Genomic DNA, 17,264 nt, shown 5'->3' with positions numbered 1-17,264 from the left:
CAAAAGCAGCCCTATCTTGACTTTTACTCAGTTCAACTTGGCAAATCTAAAAATAACCATAAATATACTACTTAAAGATATATCAAACATACAGCAATTGTGATAGTGGAAAAAAAAAATCTGCATCCTAAATCAGAAGATCTGGTTTCAAATTCAGACACTGATCCTTCAAATTTCTTTAACCTCAAGCATGTAACTTAACTTGTCTGGCCTCAGTTTCTTCATCTGTAAAATGATATGGACTGAACAAGATGCCTTTCAGCTTCAGTTCTATTAAACTATAAGCAATATCATTGTTATCTTTTAGAATGAATGTAATTATAATGTTCCCAATTCCTTCTGTTCTCCTCCAAACATAATAGCCAAGAATTGGAAATTAAAATTTGAAAAGAATTAGGAAGTTCTTAGAATTTGAAAAAAAAAATGGAGACTGAAAATGAGAGCAGTTTTCTTTTGGAAATGATATGTGCCTATATAAAAGAAGTACCCCAAAGAGGTAGCATGCCCTCACTAATGTTGATAAAGTCAAGAAGTTCCAATTGCCTTGAGCTTTCAGCACTGTTTAAGGAAGAGTACAATTATCCTGACAGAGAACTAAGTAAATATTTTGACTGCTGCTCTTTTCTCACAGACATGATGCACTGAAAATTACAGTATAAATGTTTGGAGGTGGTTAAATAGTTACATGTAGTTGGCAATAATATGTCTAGATGACACAGAACAGGCAAGACCTGCTTGCCATCAACTTGACTCTCACCCAACACAGAATAAGAATTTAATAGAATACCTAGGATATTTATAAATCCCAACCTAATATAGGCTCACTTGCCAACACAAGGTACATAGGGAAAAATACTAAAGACCTGATGAATAAGTGTAATCAAAGTTAGGGTGACCAAAGTCATCTTCACAATCAAGGTGAGATAGTCCATGTCTGATCCAGAATTCCAGATCCTGAGTGGATACAAAGAAATTACATTAAATTCTGAGAATATGGTAAATGGGATAGCTACCTCAGACACTATTATCTCAACTATTGAGGATTCCAGAAGGTTTCTATAGGTTTTAGCGATTTGGTAGAGAAGGGCATGACTCCTCATATTAATATGTTCCCAGAGAGGAGGAGGAAAAGATCCGAGAATGGTAGACAAGAAATGTCTGCTATTTCTCATTACTTCACCATTGTAGTCCTGGATGAAATTATCTACTGTAGGTCTAAATAAATTAACTTCTCTGTTCAATTCAATGAACTGCCTATTCTTTTGAGGCCCTTGCCCCATGAGTCAGTGTCAGTTTCCCCTTTCCTTATAGGATATCAGCATCCCAAAGACATTCCACCGTGGACCAGTGTCAGAGTTGCCTCTCTCCAGTAAGTTAGAGACCTGAGGACTCTCCACTCATGAATGGATGTCAGTATCTACTTATTCCCTGCTCATGATTGGAGGTTTAAGGTATAACCAGCTATTGGTATTATGGCAGATAAAACGCTGTGTTTGGGGAAGATGTGTGTTCATATTCTACTTCAGACATTTTCTAGTTGGGTGACCCTGGGCAAATCACTTAATATCTGAGTCTCAGTTTCCACACCAGCAAAAAGAGAAAATTACATTCAATGGCACCTAAAATCCTTCCCAGCTCTAAATATAAGATGTAAGGGCATAATATTCTGCTGATTGTCCTGGGTGCCAAGATTATCAATTCAAGATGCAGAATAAGGACAGGATCTCTGCAGTTTGCTGCTTCCTTCAACCACATTTATGATCTATCACATTTGGAAGTTCATAGCCAACATGCAACGGGAGCTTAATAAACAGGGATTGCTATTACCACCCTTCTCAATGGTCACTGAGAATCCTGGAAAAATACTCATTTTTACTCTCACCAGGCAGTTCCAGTGACCAGGGACAAACCAGTTAGTCTGTGCTTCTTACTGGACATTCCTCTCTTTACTCCACAAATGCAGAAAAGTACAATTTCAGATTTTTAATCTCTGAGATAAAAAAAAAAGTGCATTCACCCACTGCACCCTGATATCAAAAGGCATTTTTCATGTCAAAGAAGGTTAAATTGAATGTGTTAATGAGCACAAGGGAATATGAAATGAGTAACTTCTGCTTGTGCTGGCATATGTAACATGTTAATAATTAATGAACTATCTTTGCACACTAGGCTTATAATTGAATCTGTTGAAGTGACTCCTTTGCCCTAATTTTGAAATACATAATTAGACTTTCTGTGCACAACTGACTTCTGAACATTTTGATGGTCCTCATTACTTAAGATTTTTTAAATAAGTATTGGGACAATTTTAATTTTATATCAAGACTGTACTATATTGTAGTTTTTTTCACCCAGCAGTAGCATAAGGATTTAACCTATACATATATACACACATGTGTGTCCACATGTGTGTAAATGTGTATATATACACATATGCACACATATATCTATGTGTGACTATATATGTGTGTGTCCATATATAATACACAGGCACATTATACATACGCACATTCACATGTACACATGCACACACACACATATAGAGACATATACATATTTCTTTTAAAACATATCCTTAACTTGGAGAATATTGTCCTTCATTCGTCCTATGAAGAAAAATCATTTGATTTTCAAAGTTTTTCATAGCTAGTATTAATTTATAGATAATAAATGTTCTTTCATCATAATCCAGACTCAGTATTTTTTTGTTGTTGTTGTTTTACCCCTGCCAATATGTCAAAGCTTCCTTGTGGTTCCCTCTTCAAAGCAGAAAATACCAAGATATTGATTCTGCATTTCTTTAGGACGGCATAATTATTCAGAACTGAAAATGTGCATTTGAATTGTGGAATAAAAGAGTAGAAGGAGGTTTTACTATATTTTGTTAATTAATGCTAAATAGGATAAAGAAGCAATATCAAGCTGAAAACTCTGTAGACTCCAGGACATAAGATCACAGATTTAGAACTGGAAGGAACTTTAGAGATTATATAATCTAGACTTTTTGTTTCAGAGAGTTTAAGTGATTTGCCCAAAGTCATGCCAGAAGTAAATTTTGGACCTAGGATTTGAATCCAAGAACTTTGTCCCAAATCTAGAATTCTTTTCCCAGATAACTTGGCCATAAGGGGTTCAGATTTGGTGAAATTCTACACTTTAAAACAAGAAAGATCAGGAGTAACAAATTTGATTTTCTGAAAATAAACTGTGGCTAATTTGGAGTATTATTCTCCCCACTAGTGACTTTCACTCAGGCTTGCAAAGGTCCATGCTAATATAATAGCTACACTTATAATTTATTTATATCTAGACCAATTAATCTGGCTCAAGTAGAGTTCAATGTGAGTATTTAAACATTAAACCTAAGCCAACCCAGGACAATTTTTTTTTTTTAAGAGGCAATGGTTGTTTTCAAAATTAGTGCTCCCCACATCTTTACGCTCCTCCCTCCACCTCTGCCATGAACTCAATACACATATAAACATGGAATTTTTGTGAATCATAAATTAAGAGCTAGAAAGGACCCTAGAGGGAATCAATCTCAACTTTTGAATAAGGAAATTAAGAAATAGAAATGTCAAAAAGACTTGCCCAGGAACATAGCTTTGTTTTGTTTTTTTTAATGTCTGAAATAGCATTTGAACTTTGATTTTCCCTACTCCAAACCCAGTGCTCTATTCATTTTGCCATAAAGGCAAGAGAATAATTAAGATTAGCATATATGCATCATGAAAGCAAAGAGTAGAATGAGTTGTTTCATGAATTTTCTCATTGGTTCAACTAGCTAATATTAACAAGCCTGCACAAATTAGAGGAAGAGGTTTTATTACACTCAGAATGTGACACACCTCACAGCAGTTGATGAGAATGTATCATTCATAGTTCAGTTAGAAGTATTTATACATTACATGAAGCAAAGAAAAAAGATATTGTTCATTAAAGTGCAGCTGATTATACAAAGAAAAAGGTCTGCTTGTTCAGGAGAATATTTAACATTAACTACAGGAAATAGATAAGGAATGTGTCCATATAGTATATAGTCAGTTTCACTAAATCAAAGGTAAGTCAATTAAGCTAGATAAAGGAAAGAGACATTCCAGAAACAAAAGGTCTCATTTGTTTTTTAACTAATTAAATCTTTTTCTATCAATTAGGGAAGCAAATAAGATATTGAAGGGAGCCAGCTTTTGAAACTGGGACTAGAGTTCATGCAAGGACCATGTGCAGCAAAATGTGTGAATACAAAACAAAATGGAGTCAATGTTCTGCCCACTTTCTTTTATTTTTATTTTTTGACATTCTCTATTTTTTTAAAATTTGAGTTCCAGATTGTCTATCTTCCTTCAGCTTCCCCCACCTATTGAGAGGGCAAGCACTATGATACCCATTTTACATATGAAATTCTACAAAACATATTTCTGTATTATTCATGTTGCCAAAATAAAGGAAGAAAAAAGTGAAAAAATACTTTCAATGTACCCTCAGCTCATGAGTTCTCTCTCTGAGTATTCATAACATTTTTCATCATGAGTCCTATGGAATTGTCATAGATCACTGTATTTATCAGAGTAGCTTAGTCATTCACAGTTGATTATTACAGCATTTCTGTTAGTGTGTAATGTTTTTCTGGTCCTGCTTGCTTCACTTTGCATCAATTTATTTAAGTCTCTCCAGGTTTTTTTTTCTTCTTTTCTAAAACCACTCCCTTCGTCATTTCATAAAGCAGAATAGAATTCCATCACAATCATATACCAAAATGTATTCAGCCTTTCCCCAATGGATGAGCATCCCCTCAATTTCTAATTTTTTGCCTCACACAAAAGAGCTGCTTTAAATGTTTTTATGTCTCTAAGTACTGTCTCTTTTCTTTTTTTATTTTAAATTTATTTATTTATTTTTTGGTTTCAACGTCCATTTCCTCAAGATTTTGAACTTCAAATTTTCTCCCCATCTTTTCCCTCCCCCACCCCAAAACACCATGCATTCTGATTGCCCCTTCCGCCAATTTGCGCTCCCTTCTATCACACCCCTGCCTTCTCATCTTGTCTCTTTTCTTGTAGAGCAAGATAGATTTCTCTACCCCATTACCTGTATTTCTCATTTCCCAGCTGCATGTAAAAACAATTCTCAACATTTGTTCCTAAAACTCTGAGTTCCAACTTCTCTCCCTTCCTCCTTCCCCACCCATCCCCACTGAGAAGGCAAGCAATTCATTATAGGCTATATATGTGTAGTTTTACTAAAGCTTCCATAATAGTCATGTTGTGGAAAACTAATTATATTTCCCTTCATCCTATCCTGCCCCCTATTTATTCTATTCTCTCTTGAGGCCTTGTTCTTCCCCTAAAACGAGTACTTCTTCTTGCTCCCTCCTCCCATTTACCATCCCTTCTATCATCCCCCCACCCCACTTATCCCCTTCTCCCCTACCTTCTTGTAGTGTAAGATAGATTTTCATACCAAATTGAGTGTGCATATTGTTCCCTCTTTAAGCCAAATATCATGAGAGTAAGTTTTACTTTTTGTCTGTCACCTAACCCCTTTTTCCCTGTTGAAAATGCTTTTTTTACCTCTTTTTTGAGAGATAATTTGCACCATTCTATTTCTCCCTTTCTCTTCCCAATATATCCCTCTCCCCTCCCTTAATTTTATTTTTTTAGATATCATCCCTCCTTATTCAACTCACCCTGTGCCCTCTGTCTGTGTCTGTGTGTGTGTGTGTGTGTGTGTGTATATATATAATCTCACAACTACCCAGATACTGAAAAAAGTTTCAAGAGTTACAAATATTGTCTTTCCATGTAGGAATGTAAACAGTTCAACTATAGTAACTCCCTTATGATTTCTCTTTCTTGTTTACCATTTCATGCTTCTCTTGTTTCTTGTGTTTGAAAGTCAAATTTTCTTTTCAGCTCTAGTCTTTTTAATCAAGAATGCTTGACAGTCTTCTATTTCATTGACTGAACATTTTTTCCCCTGAAGTATTATACTCAGTTTTTCTGAGTAGGTGATTCTTGGTTTTAATCCTAGTTCCTTTGACTTCTGTGATATCATATGCCACACCCTTCGGTCCCTGTATGTAGAATGTAGAAGCTGATAGATCCTGTGTTATCCTGATTGTATTTCCACAATACTCAAATTGTTTCTTTCCAGCTACTTGCAATATTTTCTCCTTGACCTGGTAACTCTGGAATTTGGCTACAATGTTCCTAGGAGTTTCTCTTTTTGGATCTCTTTCAGGAGGTGATTGGTGGATTCTTTTAATATTTATTTTGCCCTATCGTTCTAGAATATCAGGGCAATTTTCCTTGACAAAATTTCATGAAAGATGATGTCTAGGCTCTTTTTATGAACATGGCTTTCAGGTAGTCCCATAATTTTTAATTCCTGTATCTATTTTCCAGATTGGTTGTTTATTCAATGAGATATTTCACATTGTCTTCTTATTTTTTCATTCTTTTGGTTTTGTTTTATAATTTCTTTATTTCCCATAAGGTCATTAGCTTCCATCTGCTCCATTCTAATTTTTAAAGAACTATTTTCTTCAGTGAGCTTTTGAACCTCTTTCTTCATTGCATAGATCAGGAAATAAAAAGTCCCGTTTTAGTGCTTGATGTGGCTTTCAAAATTAGAATCACAAAACCTCAGAATCATAAGGAACATCTGAGATCATGGAGTTCAATCCGTACTTGAACAAGAACTCCCTCTACAATGCTCCCATGAAGTGTAATCTGAGCTTCATTTAATAACTTCTGTGGGAATTCCTACTACTTCCTGAAGGAATTCATTCTGCTTTGAAATGGCTCTAATTGTTGGAACCTTTTACATGTATCAATACTAGATAGAAGCTTGATCATTAAAGGAAGCTGCTGATGCAGCAGATACTATCAGGACTGGAGTCTTGAATACATGATTTCAAGTCCAGCATGGGACACTTATTAGTTGTGAGACCCTGAGCAAATCACTTAACCTCTGTTTGCCTCAGTTTCCTCAGTCATAAAATGATAATGATGATAACAGCTACTCTTTTGGGTTGTTGAGGATCAGATGAGAAAATATTTGTAAAAAAAATGCTTATATTATAGTGCCTAAAACTAGGTAGGTGCTGTAATTTGAGACCAGATTTGAATTCAGATCTTAATGAGAATTAAATAGAAATCAAAAATAAAAGTGGCATATAAAGCCTATATATATTCAGTCTCTGTCAGTGAATAGTCTTTAGGTGAAAGACCTACTTGTCCAGCAAAGTTCTAAATGCTTAAGAAAGTTTTTCTGTCCTCTGGGCCCAATTTACTCATAAAATAACTCCTGGGGTGCTGACTGAGGTAGTGGTTTTTGATCCTAGTCACTGACAACTGTAGTTGGCAGCTTCAGCATGGCCGTTTGAAGCTCTTTCTTCATAACGTGGTGCTGCGTTCCTTCTCATATCTCTCAGACCTATGAGAATTTATTGAGATTTTAGCAGCTCATTTTCATGTTTTATACTTCTCCTACATTAGTTTGACCCTATTACTGAAGATTAGGAAAATGGATCAATCCATAGTAGAATTCAGATGATTTTGCTCTGCGCTAAGGAAGGAGTTTCTAAAAAAGGCAGATCAATTGTCTATTGTAAAGAAAAATAAGTATGTAACTTAGAGAACTTTCAAAAAAAGCTAGCCACTGTCACCCAGAAGGTATTCTTTTTGGGCTTGATTTTGCTGCTACATGATGAATTAGCCCAAAGTATGTTGTAACTCTGTTGTTACTGACCCTGACTGAAAGAACTGGCAAGGGACATGTCAGGTAAAGCTCATCCTTTGAATAATACAGTTTAACTTTACCACTTAAGGGTTATATGACTTATTTGAATGCATGACTCATAAAGGTAGTACGGGGAGATCTGACTAACCTAACCATCCAGGAATGCAGCCTCATCTGTGTTGAGACATGTTTTGGGGATGCTTAATTTGTTATGAATTCATTTTGGTTAAATTTAATAAAAATGTTTTGGGTGCCCACTAAATACTCAGCACTGTGTCAAGTGATATGGAGAACACAAAAGATAGGCAAGACTCATCAACTGGCATAGTGCTGAGCACATAGTAGGCATTTATTCTCTACCTTATTTGGAGAGATAGCATGCAAAGTTATTACATAATTGTATAAAGGAGAAATGGAATGCAGCCTATTTCTACTGCCATCACTCTAGCTCATATTCTTAACGTATCACTCTTAAGTTATTAAGCTTGCCTTCCAACCAGTTTGCCTCCCTCAGATCTCCATACTCAAATCCATAGCCCTAATACAATACTTCTGACTCTAGAGTCGGAGGTGGTTGCTGTCATTTAGGTTTTTCAGTCATATATGACTCTTCCTGACTCCATGTGGGGTTTCTTTGACAGAGATACTGGAATAGTTTGCCATTTCCTTCTCCAATTCATTTTACAGATGAGGAAACTGAGGCAAATAGGGGTAAGTGACTTTCCCAGGGTCACATAACTAGGAAGAGTGTCTGAGTCCAGATTTGAACTCAGGGCTTCCTGATTTCAGATCTGACACTCTATCCATTGTGCCACCTAGTTTAAATTCTGCCTCTGATACTTACTAGCTATATGATGTTGGTCAAATCATTTAACTTCACTAGTCCTTTTTCCTCATCTGTGACAAGAGAAAATTGGACTAGAAAGCCTCTAGCTCTAGATCTATATATGATTATACTATCTTCATTCAGTTCATGGTGAAGTCCAAATTCCTTTCCTTGATAATCAAGGACCTTAATGATCTAGATCCAACTTAACTTTTTAATTTTATCACCTAATATTTTGAAAATCTACATAAACACTAATGAAGAAAAGATGTATGTTCATTATACCTGAGAACATATCTCATAATTTCTCGCCTCAATGCTTTTGCTCATGTCTTAATTACAGAGGAAAGAACATTGAACCTGTAGTCAGAACACCTGGATTAAAAGCTGATCCCTGGTGATTAATAGCTGCCTGACCTTGGGATAGTCAGCCTCACTGAGCCTCTGTTTCCTCTTATGTGAAATAAGGGAATTGGACTAGATTGCTTTGGAGGTCCCCTCCAGATCTTATATCTATGATACTAGGACCATTCATAGAATACCTTCTTCCTACTTTTCTGCTTATCTAAGTCTTGCCCTTTCCCTAAAGCCCAGCTCACATATCATCTTTTATCTTAAAACTAATTCAGCTGGAATATGGCCCTCCTATGAGTGAGTGAGTGAGTGCGTGAGTGAGTGAGTGAGTGAATGAATCAATTAATAATGAAAAACCATTTATTAAATGACTAGTCTATGTCAGGTACTATGTCAAGCACTGAGGATACAAATACAAAAAGCAAAGAAAGTCTCCAATGAGATGACATTCTAATAGGAAAAAAATAAAATAAAACATACAGGGAAATGGTAGCCAGGGAGAAGTATTTTAGTCTAGTGATGGAGAAACTAGTTAGTGGTGTTACAGAACAATTGATTGATGTATGTTTCTAGAAATGATGTCAATTGGATTTCTATTTCTGGACTAGAAAGGCATATGCACCATGTCTATCATGGCAGGATGATGGCTGGCAGGATTGGTGATAAGCCTAGGCATAACCTAGGAATGGTTAATTCTCAATTAGGGGCAAAGAAGCCCAGGTCCAGAACTGAAGTGCTTGTCTAGCCCAAATCGTTAGCTATCTAATATTGCCCATTATCTTTACCTATATGGAAGTCCTATTTTCCCAGCGGAATTATAAATTCACTGAGGGGAGGCTCCATGTTTGATACCTCTTTATATTCTTCTCAGTTTCATCTATAATAGAAGAATACAAGTTCCTTGAGGACAGGGTCTTTTTTGTTTGATTTTGGTTTTTGTCCTTTTATCCCCAGTGTCAAACAGAGTGCTTTGCGTAAGTACATATTTTTTTCATTTTTATTTAACTGAATTCAGTATGCATTTGCCACAATGAATGATAACACATTTAAAGTTGCAAAGGACCTTTTGATTTTTGAGCTTGATCAATGATCTAAGTGATAAGAGAAAAGTTATTTCATGCAATACCGACTTTACTTTTCTTTTCCCTCTTTCTCTCCCTCTCTCTCTTCCTCTCCTTTTGTTTCAGTTTGTTGCCCAACCGAACTGTCAGCAGCTCCTTGCATCTCGCTGGTACGATGAATTCCCAGGCTGGAGGAGAAGACACTGGGCAGTGAAGATGTTGACATGCGTCATCATAGGACTCCTTTTCCCTGTCTTCTCTGTGTGCTACCTGATAGCCCCCAAAAGTCCCCTTGGACTCTTCATCAAGAAACCATTTATCAAGTTTATCTGCCACACTGCATCCTATTTGACCTTTTTGTTCCTGTTGCTGCTTGCCTCTCAACATATTGACAGGTCAGACTTGAACAGGCAGGGGCCACCACCAACCATCGTCGAGTGGATGATATTACCGTGGGTCCTGGGTAAATGTATTACTCTAGAAAATATCCTGGAAATGTCTTACTACCATGATGTTTGTGCTGCTATAGGGATGAGATTCCATTAAGGTTTGGGGACATAACAAAGTCTAAAATAATGTTTGGGAATTTTAGATCTAAGTTCTATTCAGATATTTCAGAACAAAGTGGGAAAAAAAGAAATTGTACAAGGTCCCTAGCTAGTCATGGACATATTTGTTCTCTATAATGCAGTATACAAATTAACTCTTTCTGCTTCCACTTGGTAATCTGGAAATGTAAACTAAAGAATTAGGATTGCAAATTAGAATGTTTTCTTTTTTTAACCTGCAGAAGCTTTCTGATTTTTTTTTTATTTTTAACAATTCTAGGATCATATGAGGATAAACTCAACCATCTTACAAATCTTTCCAAACTATTTGCATTTTTTAAAATAGGATGAAATATTCCAAAGGGTTATAATGTCACCCCTAAAATAAGTCTATTCAAATGCTTTTCATTTAGCTCCCCATGAACCTTGTTTTAAATTAGAGACATTCACAGTAATCAGAATCATTCTTCTTCCGTCCTCTGACTCCCACACCCTCACCAATCTCTCTTACACTTTGTTTCCTAGCACCTTTTATTTTGAAACTGAAGCAACTCATGCTAAGGTAGAAAACTTAAAAACGGAAAATGAGCACCTTGTTTTTCCTTTCTTCTTCCTCACATAGACATGATTGAAATTTACATTTTTGTGATTATCTTTCCTATTGAGGATACTGAGAAATCATCATGTTCCTTCTCAATTTGGCTCCTTCTCAAAAACCTTTCTAGTATTATACATGTTTATCTTATTTGGAAAATTTATTATTTAGAAAACATGAGGCTAGTTCATTAATTTTCATGTTCTTTGGGTTTTTTTTTACTAAGATGCCACTAAGAGTGAAAAGGAGAGAGAGGGTTATCTATGTGAATCTGAGTTCATTCACTCAATTCAAGGTATCATCAACACTTTGAGTCCTATAGATGGAGAAAGTATGTTTGACAAGCAATATGGAACATCCTTCATATATAGGAATTTTTAAAATAGGATTTTTTTCTTCCTTGATTTGTTTAAATATGATTAAATTTGAAGACGGAAATAAGGACTAGGTGGTTTTCCAAGGTCCCTGTGAATCTAATAAATGCAGCTCAGAATTTGCTTCTATGGATAAAATAACTAATGTACTTCCATTTAAATTATATATTTAGTGCTAAAATGTGTCCTAACACAGGGATTTTTTTATATCATTGAAATTATATTTTTAAAAGCCCAGCATTTTATTTCCCTTCATATGATTTTTTTTTCACATTATATAAATCTGATCTGTTATATATCTTAAGGATTCATTCTTTATATTGTTATATATTTCCACAATGAAGGATAGGGAATTAGACCTATGTAAAATTTTATGCTATGAATCTACACTATGCGAATAAATTAGGAGCATACTAAAAAACATTTTATCAAAATATTACAAGTATTGAGATTCAAGAAATATAGACAAAAATAAATTAATTAGTGCAATTTTCTAGAAAGGAAGCTTTATTTGTGAGATTTTTAATAGAGGGAATTTATATTAAGCCCTTGAAGGTAATACCCACCCCTTCATGTTATAAGTGATAATAAGGATTTAATTTGACAGTGGATTCTTGTCCTTGTAAAGGTGAGCAGTGCAGAAGCTGTAATCTTCCTTGGGACAGTGAATTCCCACATACTGACAGAGCCTTAGGATATTCAAGCATTCAAGTATTATACCTTATAGTCTTAGAGAAAAAACGGAAACTAAAATCATATCCCTTGGTACTCAGTGATTTTAAATAAAATAAAGTAAAAGTGGTGGGGGTTGTTCATAATATGATACCAAAGGTATTTTTTTGATTCATAAGTGAGAGGACGTAGCATATGGAAAACGGTTAAGATACTGAGTTCAAAGTTGCTCAATTTTTCATTTTTATAAAGTGAGTTTGTAGTTTATATTCTAAGCACAAAGGAAAATTTTAGGCAATTTTTGATATACTGATATTCTGTCATTTCTATCAATAGAGTAGGTCCTGAGAATCATTTTCTAGCATAAGAAACAATAGCTCTGTGAAGAACCATTAAATCCCATGCAATTAAATTCAATACATATTCAATCAGTTATTGCTGCAGGTAAGGCCCTGAACTAGGGATGTAGGATGTATAAAGATGATAAACCACAATACCTGCCTTCCAGGTACGTACAACTTAGAATGGGGGATCTGCGAAATTAAGAGAGGGACAGCTAGATGGTGCACTGAATAGAATATTGGCCCTTGAGTCAGAAAGACATGATTTCAAATCTTTACTATCTGTGACATAATGGGCAAATCACTTAACCTCTGTCTGCCCCAGTCTCCTCATCTGTAAAATGGGGATAATAATAGCACTTACCTCTCAGGGGTACTCCTACCTCCAAGGGTTGTTGTGAGGAGCAAATGAGTTAATATTTTTTAAAGTGTTTAATACAGTGTCTGGAACATAGCAGGTTCTGTATAAATATTTCTTTCCTATACTTTGTTGGAATTTATGTCTCTTAAAATAAAAGCTAAGTAAGTAATATTTTTATTCTCCTATTCACTCCCTTGATGACTAATGTCACACATCTGGGAAATAGCTGGTAAGAACCAGATATGTAGTATATGACTATGAGAATATAGAAGAAATGTTGCACTGGTCTATTTATTCAATTCTATACTGTCTATTCTATAAATACTTGATTCAATTAAACTCAATGAATACTTATTGAACACCTACTTTATGAAAGTGTTAGCATCTGTGTTAGATGCTAGGGATGAACAAATAGCTATAACACGCCCTTTATATCAAGGAAATTACAACCTAGTGGGGTTTGGGCCCAAGTAAACAAATAATTATGATACAAAAGGGTAATTAAATGATTGCAAAAGAGAGATCCAGGCAAAGTACTATGAGGAATTAAAGGAATGGTATAAAAAATCTTTTTATTGGAAGACAGGCTTGATAACTACTAAGAGCATCTTTAAAAACTAGATACATCATCCTCATCATTGCATGATTGTACCTAACATTTATATAGTATCTACTATGTGTCAGGAACTATACTAGCCCCTTTACAGTGATCTCATTTGATGCTCACAGTCACCCTGAGAGGAAGACAAAGATTAAATGACTTTCTGAGGTCTACACAACTATTAGGTCACATATCCTCCAAAATATACTAAATCGCTTTAGTATTTTAACATTAATCTACTTTCAATTAAAGTTAGTAATCTCTTCTTAAACTTATTTCTATTTTTAAGCTGAATAGGCTCTTGGGAAAACAAATTCCTGAAGTTTACTGCCAACTGGGTAAAAAGTTGTTCTATATTTATTTTTGTAAACCATAAAGGGATATTCCCTAAATCCAAGCATTTCTGAATTTTGTGTGAAAAATCCAGGTCTGCCGCATCTATATCCTTCAATAATTTCATATCCTTCATACACAAATTTTCTTTTTTTTTCCTGAAGTTATTATCAAGTTTGTCCTCACACATTAATTCCTCTATCCCATCAGCTATTTTAGTTGACTTTTTCTTCAGCTTTTCCATTTCTTTGAGTCTTTGTGGAACTTCAGAGCCCCAAACTATTAGAATTTGCTGTTTTGACACCCTATGATTTTGCTTAAATGTATTTACAATCCTTATTATATTATTTTTTTCTACTATTGGGTTATATTCAGTTCATATCTTCAGAGAGCAGTAGGCAGTAATTTTCAGTGTTCTCTTTTATTGAAGCTTATCTGCTGTGAGGTTTAAGCAGTTGTCCTTGAAAAACAGCTCATTTTTTTCCTTCTAAATTAATTAATTTATAAAGAATGTGAACTACTATCCCCCAACTTCCTGACAGAGCCTTCAGTATCTCTCTGCAGCCTCTCTCTGTCAGGATAAACTGTAGCATGTAACATTACAAGTCAAACCGGCCCATAGAAGTATTTAAAATTGTATTGGACTTTGACCTTATTAGCACAGAGCTCTAAACAATTGAATTAGCTACCAGGACATAATAGGTCAGAAGGATGAATATAATGTAACTGTCTTAGGAGAAAGAAGTCTTGCTCTACGTGTTTTGTTTATATAACACATAGACTGAAGATAATATATGGCACATATATTGAAAATGGGAAAACTACATCTTAATTATAGAAGTAGGTTTCCCTAAATTGCATTTCCTTTAGTTCTAAGGTGACAAACCAAACAGTTTTCTTTGCATATAAAAATGCAAATTATTTGGAATGTGGACAGCCTAAAACATTTTTTTGTTGTTTTGTTTGGGTTTTGCTCCATATAGAATCAATAAAAATCCATTTGAAAGATTTAAATTATTTTCCTGACTTGTTTAGTGGACTAAAACAAGCCCTACATGCTGATGAAATCCAGATGTGAATTTGACCCAGGGATCAAGTAGGTTCTCCTTCTTTTTCTTTCCCTCTCAAGTTTCTGCCCAGTTTCAATGACTACTCTTCCATGATGTCTTCTAGATTTTCCCTTCAGCCCCTTTCCCAAATAACCTACCCTACTCCAAACAACCTCGACCTCACATAGGATTGTCTGCTTCTTTATTGTTCTTAGAGAACAGCCCTCATAGTTGACAAAAAGCAGGCATCAGAAGCAGGAAGTTTTGGTTTCATCCTATGTAGGCTATATTATCAGTTCTATGACACTGAGCAAGACACAGTATCTCAGTGCTCTTGTAAACTCTCTAACACTAGGAATTGTACATCTGCATTAGTAGAGGGAATTTTGTTGTTATCTATACCAATGAAACATTAGATCAGATCTTAAAAAAAAAAAACACATGCTTAAAGTCTATTATCTATATCCTTTTCATGTAAGCTATGATAATGTAACCCCTATATGGGTATAGCCATCTCCTCTTTCTCTGGGATGACTCACTCATCCAATCTGTTGTCATTCCAGAAGGTCTGAAGTTCTAAAAGATGGAACACCACCACTTGATTCTAATTCACACTCAAACTCTCTCAGGTTCCTAGGGGTCACCCATCTGTGTATATGTGTTTGCATGGTGATCTAGGGTGAAGTTGCTAAAAATGCTATGAATATGACTTTGGTTTGTTGACCAAAGTGTGTTACAGTGAGGGTTTTCTGATTTTTGCTTGTGATTTGGTGCTAATGTACTACAAGCATTACTGAAAAACAATATTGTTCAGGATAACGATGTGTCCAACATTAAGTCTATAATGAAGAGTTTAGGAAATAAAATGAAAAGTAGGATAAGGAAATGAAGAAATGTTATGTGATATAATAGCTTTGAGGAAATCTATTTGACTTTTCATTAATTAATTATTTTTATTTAATGACAATTTTAAAAAGAAATCAAAACAACTCAATATTAGTAAATTTAACATTTGTAATTTAGACCTTCATAATTAGAGATATAATGGTTAAGACAACATGAAAAATCATTAAAGTGTTATATGGGAAAGGAAAGAGTGGAAAATGTGCCCTTTGCAGTAAAGAAAAATATCACTGTACTATTCCTTTTGGTCCTGGTGACCACTTTTGTCCCAAGGAGGGGGATTATCCTGAGATTAGGAACTTGAAGTTCCTTGAGACCACATTTTCTATAGCCATGGCTTGTTTGGTTGTTCAGTCATTTCAGTCATGTCTGAATCTTTGTGACTCCCATGGAGTTTTCTTAGAAAAGATACTGAAATGATTTGCCATTTTCTTCTCCAGTGGCAAACAGAAGTTACTTACCCAAGATCACATAGCTAGGCAGCTTCTGAGGCAAGATTTGAACTCAGATCTTCCTGGTTCAGCATTCTATTCACTGGGACATCTAGCTGTCACATAGCCAGGGCTTAGCCCAACATTAATATTAATAATAGACACGATATTGATGTAGGAATGATTCTCAATACTCAAATTTCCAGAGTTGCTTTCAATCCATATGAACTGCCCAGGCAACTCTTTTTCCCCATTAGCCATAAAGAAATGTCTCCACAAATTAGTTTCTGTTAACTACCTGTGTGGTTAACAGCAGCAAGAGGATTATAGTATGATGCTTGCTTTATGTTTCATTTTTATAAGTAAGCAGACTGTGGTTGCTAAGTACATTGTTAACCTCTAGAACAGAGTCCTTGCTCTTGATTCCATCCATGTAACATCATATTAGATTAATAATTAATGCACAGATATTTCATAGCACATCTCTAATTCATTAAGTTAAAATGGTAATAGCTCTTCTGAGAGACAGAGTAACATTTTTGACTTAGGAAGCTGGCTGACTCATATTCTTTCCCAAAGGTTGTAAAGACCAATTATGATTTTTACATGTAACATTTCTACTAATTACAGTGACTGCTAGATTAGAACAGATTTGCTATGTCATTGCACTGGAAAACGTAACTCTTGTCATAAGGTTATATATCAAAATAGCAACAATGAAGTTTTTAAAAATTACTGAACATCATGGAAGATTTGAATATTGATTTAAAAAAAACTCTTTCATTGTGAAATTATAGGCAAGTCACTTAACCTCTTGGAACCTCAATTCTTTCCTCTGTCAGGTGGGAATAATAATGTTCAAAGGAGCTATCTCATAGTTCTGTAGTGAGGATCAAATGAGATAGTGTCTATAAAGTACTTTGCAGGATTTAAAGTGCCATAGAAATGACAGATATTATTATATTGGGAGATTAGGTTCTTGCCATTTTCCTCTGACAAATGGAATTATGGTGGCCAAATGGAAAACCAGGGTACCAGAATCACAGAAACATGAAATTGAGTTGAAAGAAAT

The 17,264-nt window shown here is 35.0% G+C and overlaps 1 protein-coding gene across 1 annotated transcript in view; it reads left to right on the top strand.

Moving 5' to 3' along the window:
* Positions 1-17,264, top strand: part of TRPC4 (transient receptor potential cation channel subfamily C member 4) — a 268,137-nt gene that overhangs the window by 197,359 nt on the left and 53,514 nt on the right. Inside the window, exon 4 of the mRNA XM_072610416.1 lies at positions 10,111-10,447. Within this exon, the coding sequence (XP_072466517.1) occupies positions 10,111-10,447 (337 nt within the window). The remainder of the gene's footprint in view (positions 1-10,110; positions 10,448-17,264) is intronic.

Source organism: Notamacropus eugenii, chromosome 5, assembly GCF_028372415.1.
Source record: "Notamacropus eugenii isolate mMacEug1 chromosome 5, mMacEug1.pri_v2, whole genome shotgun sequence".
Taxonomy (NCBI): Eukaryota; Metazoa; Chordata; class Mammalia; order Diprotodontia; family Macropodidae; genus Notamacropus; species Notamacropus eugenii.
Note: the sequence above shows the minus strand (reverse complement) of the source record. Positions and strands in the feature narration are given on the sequence as shown.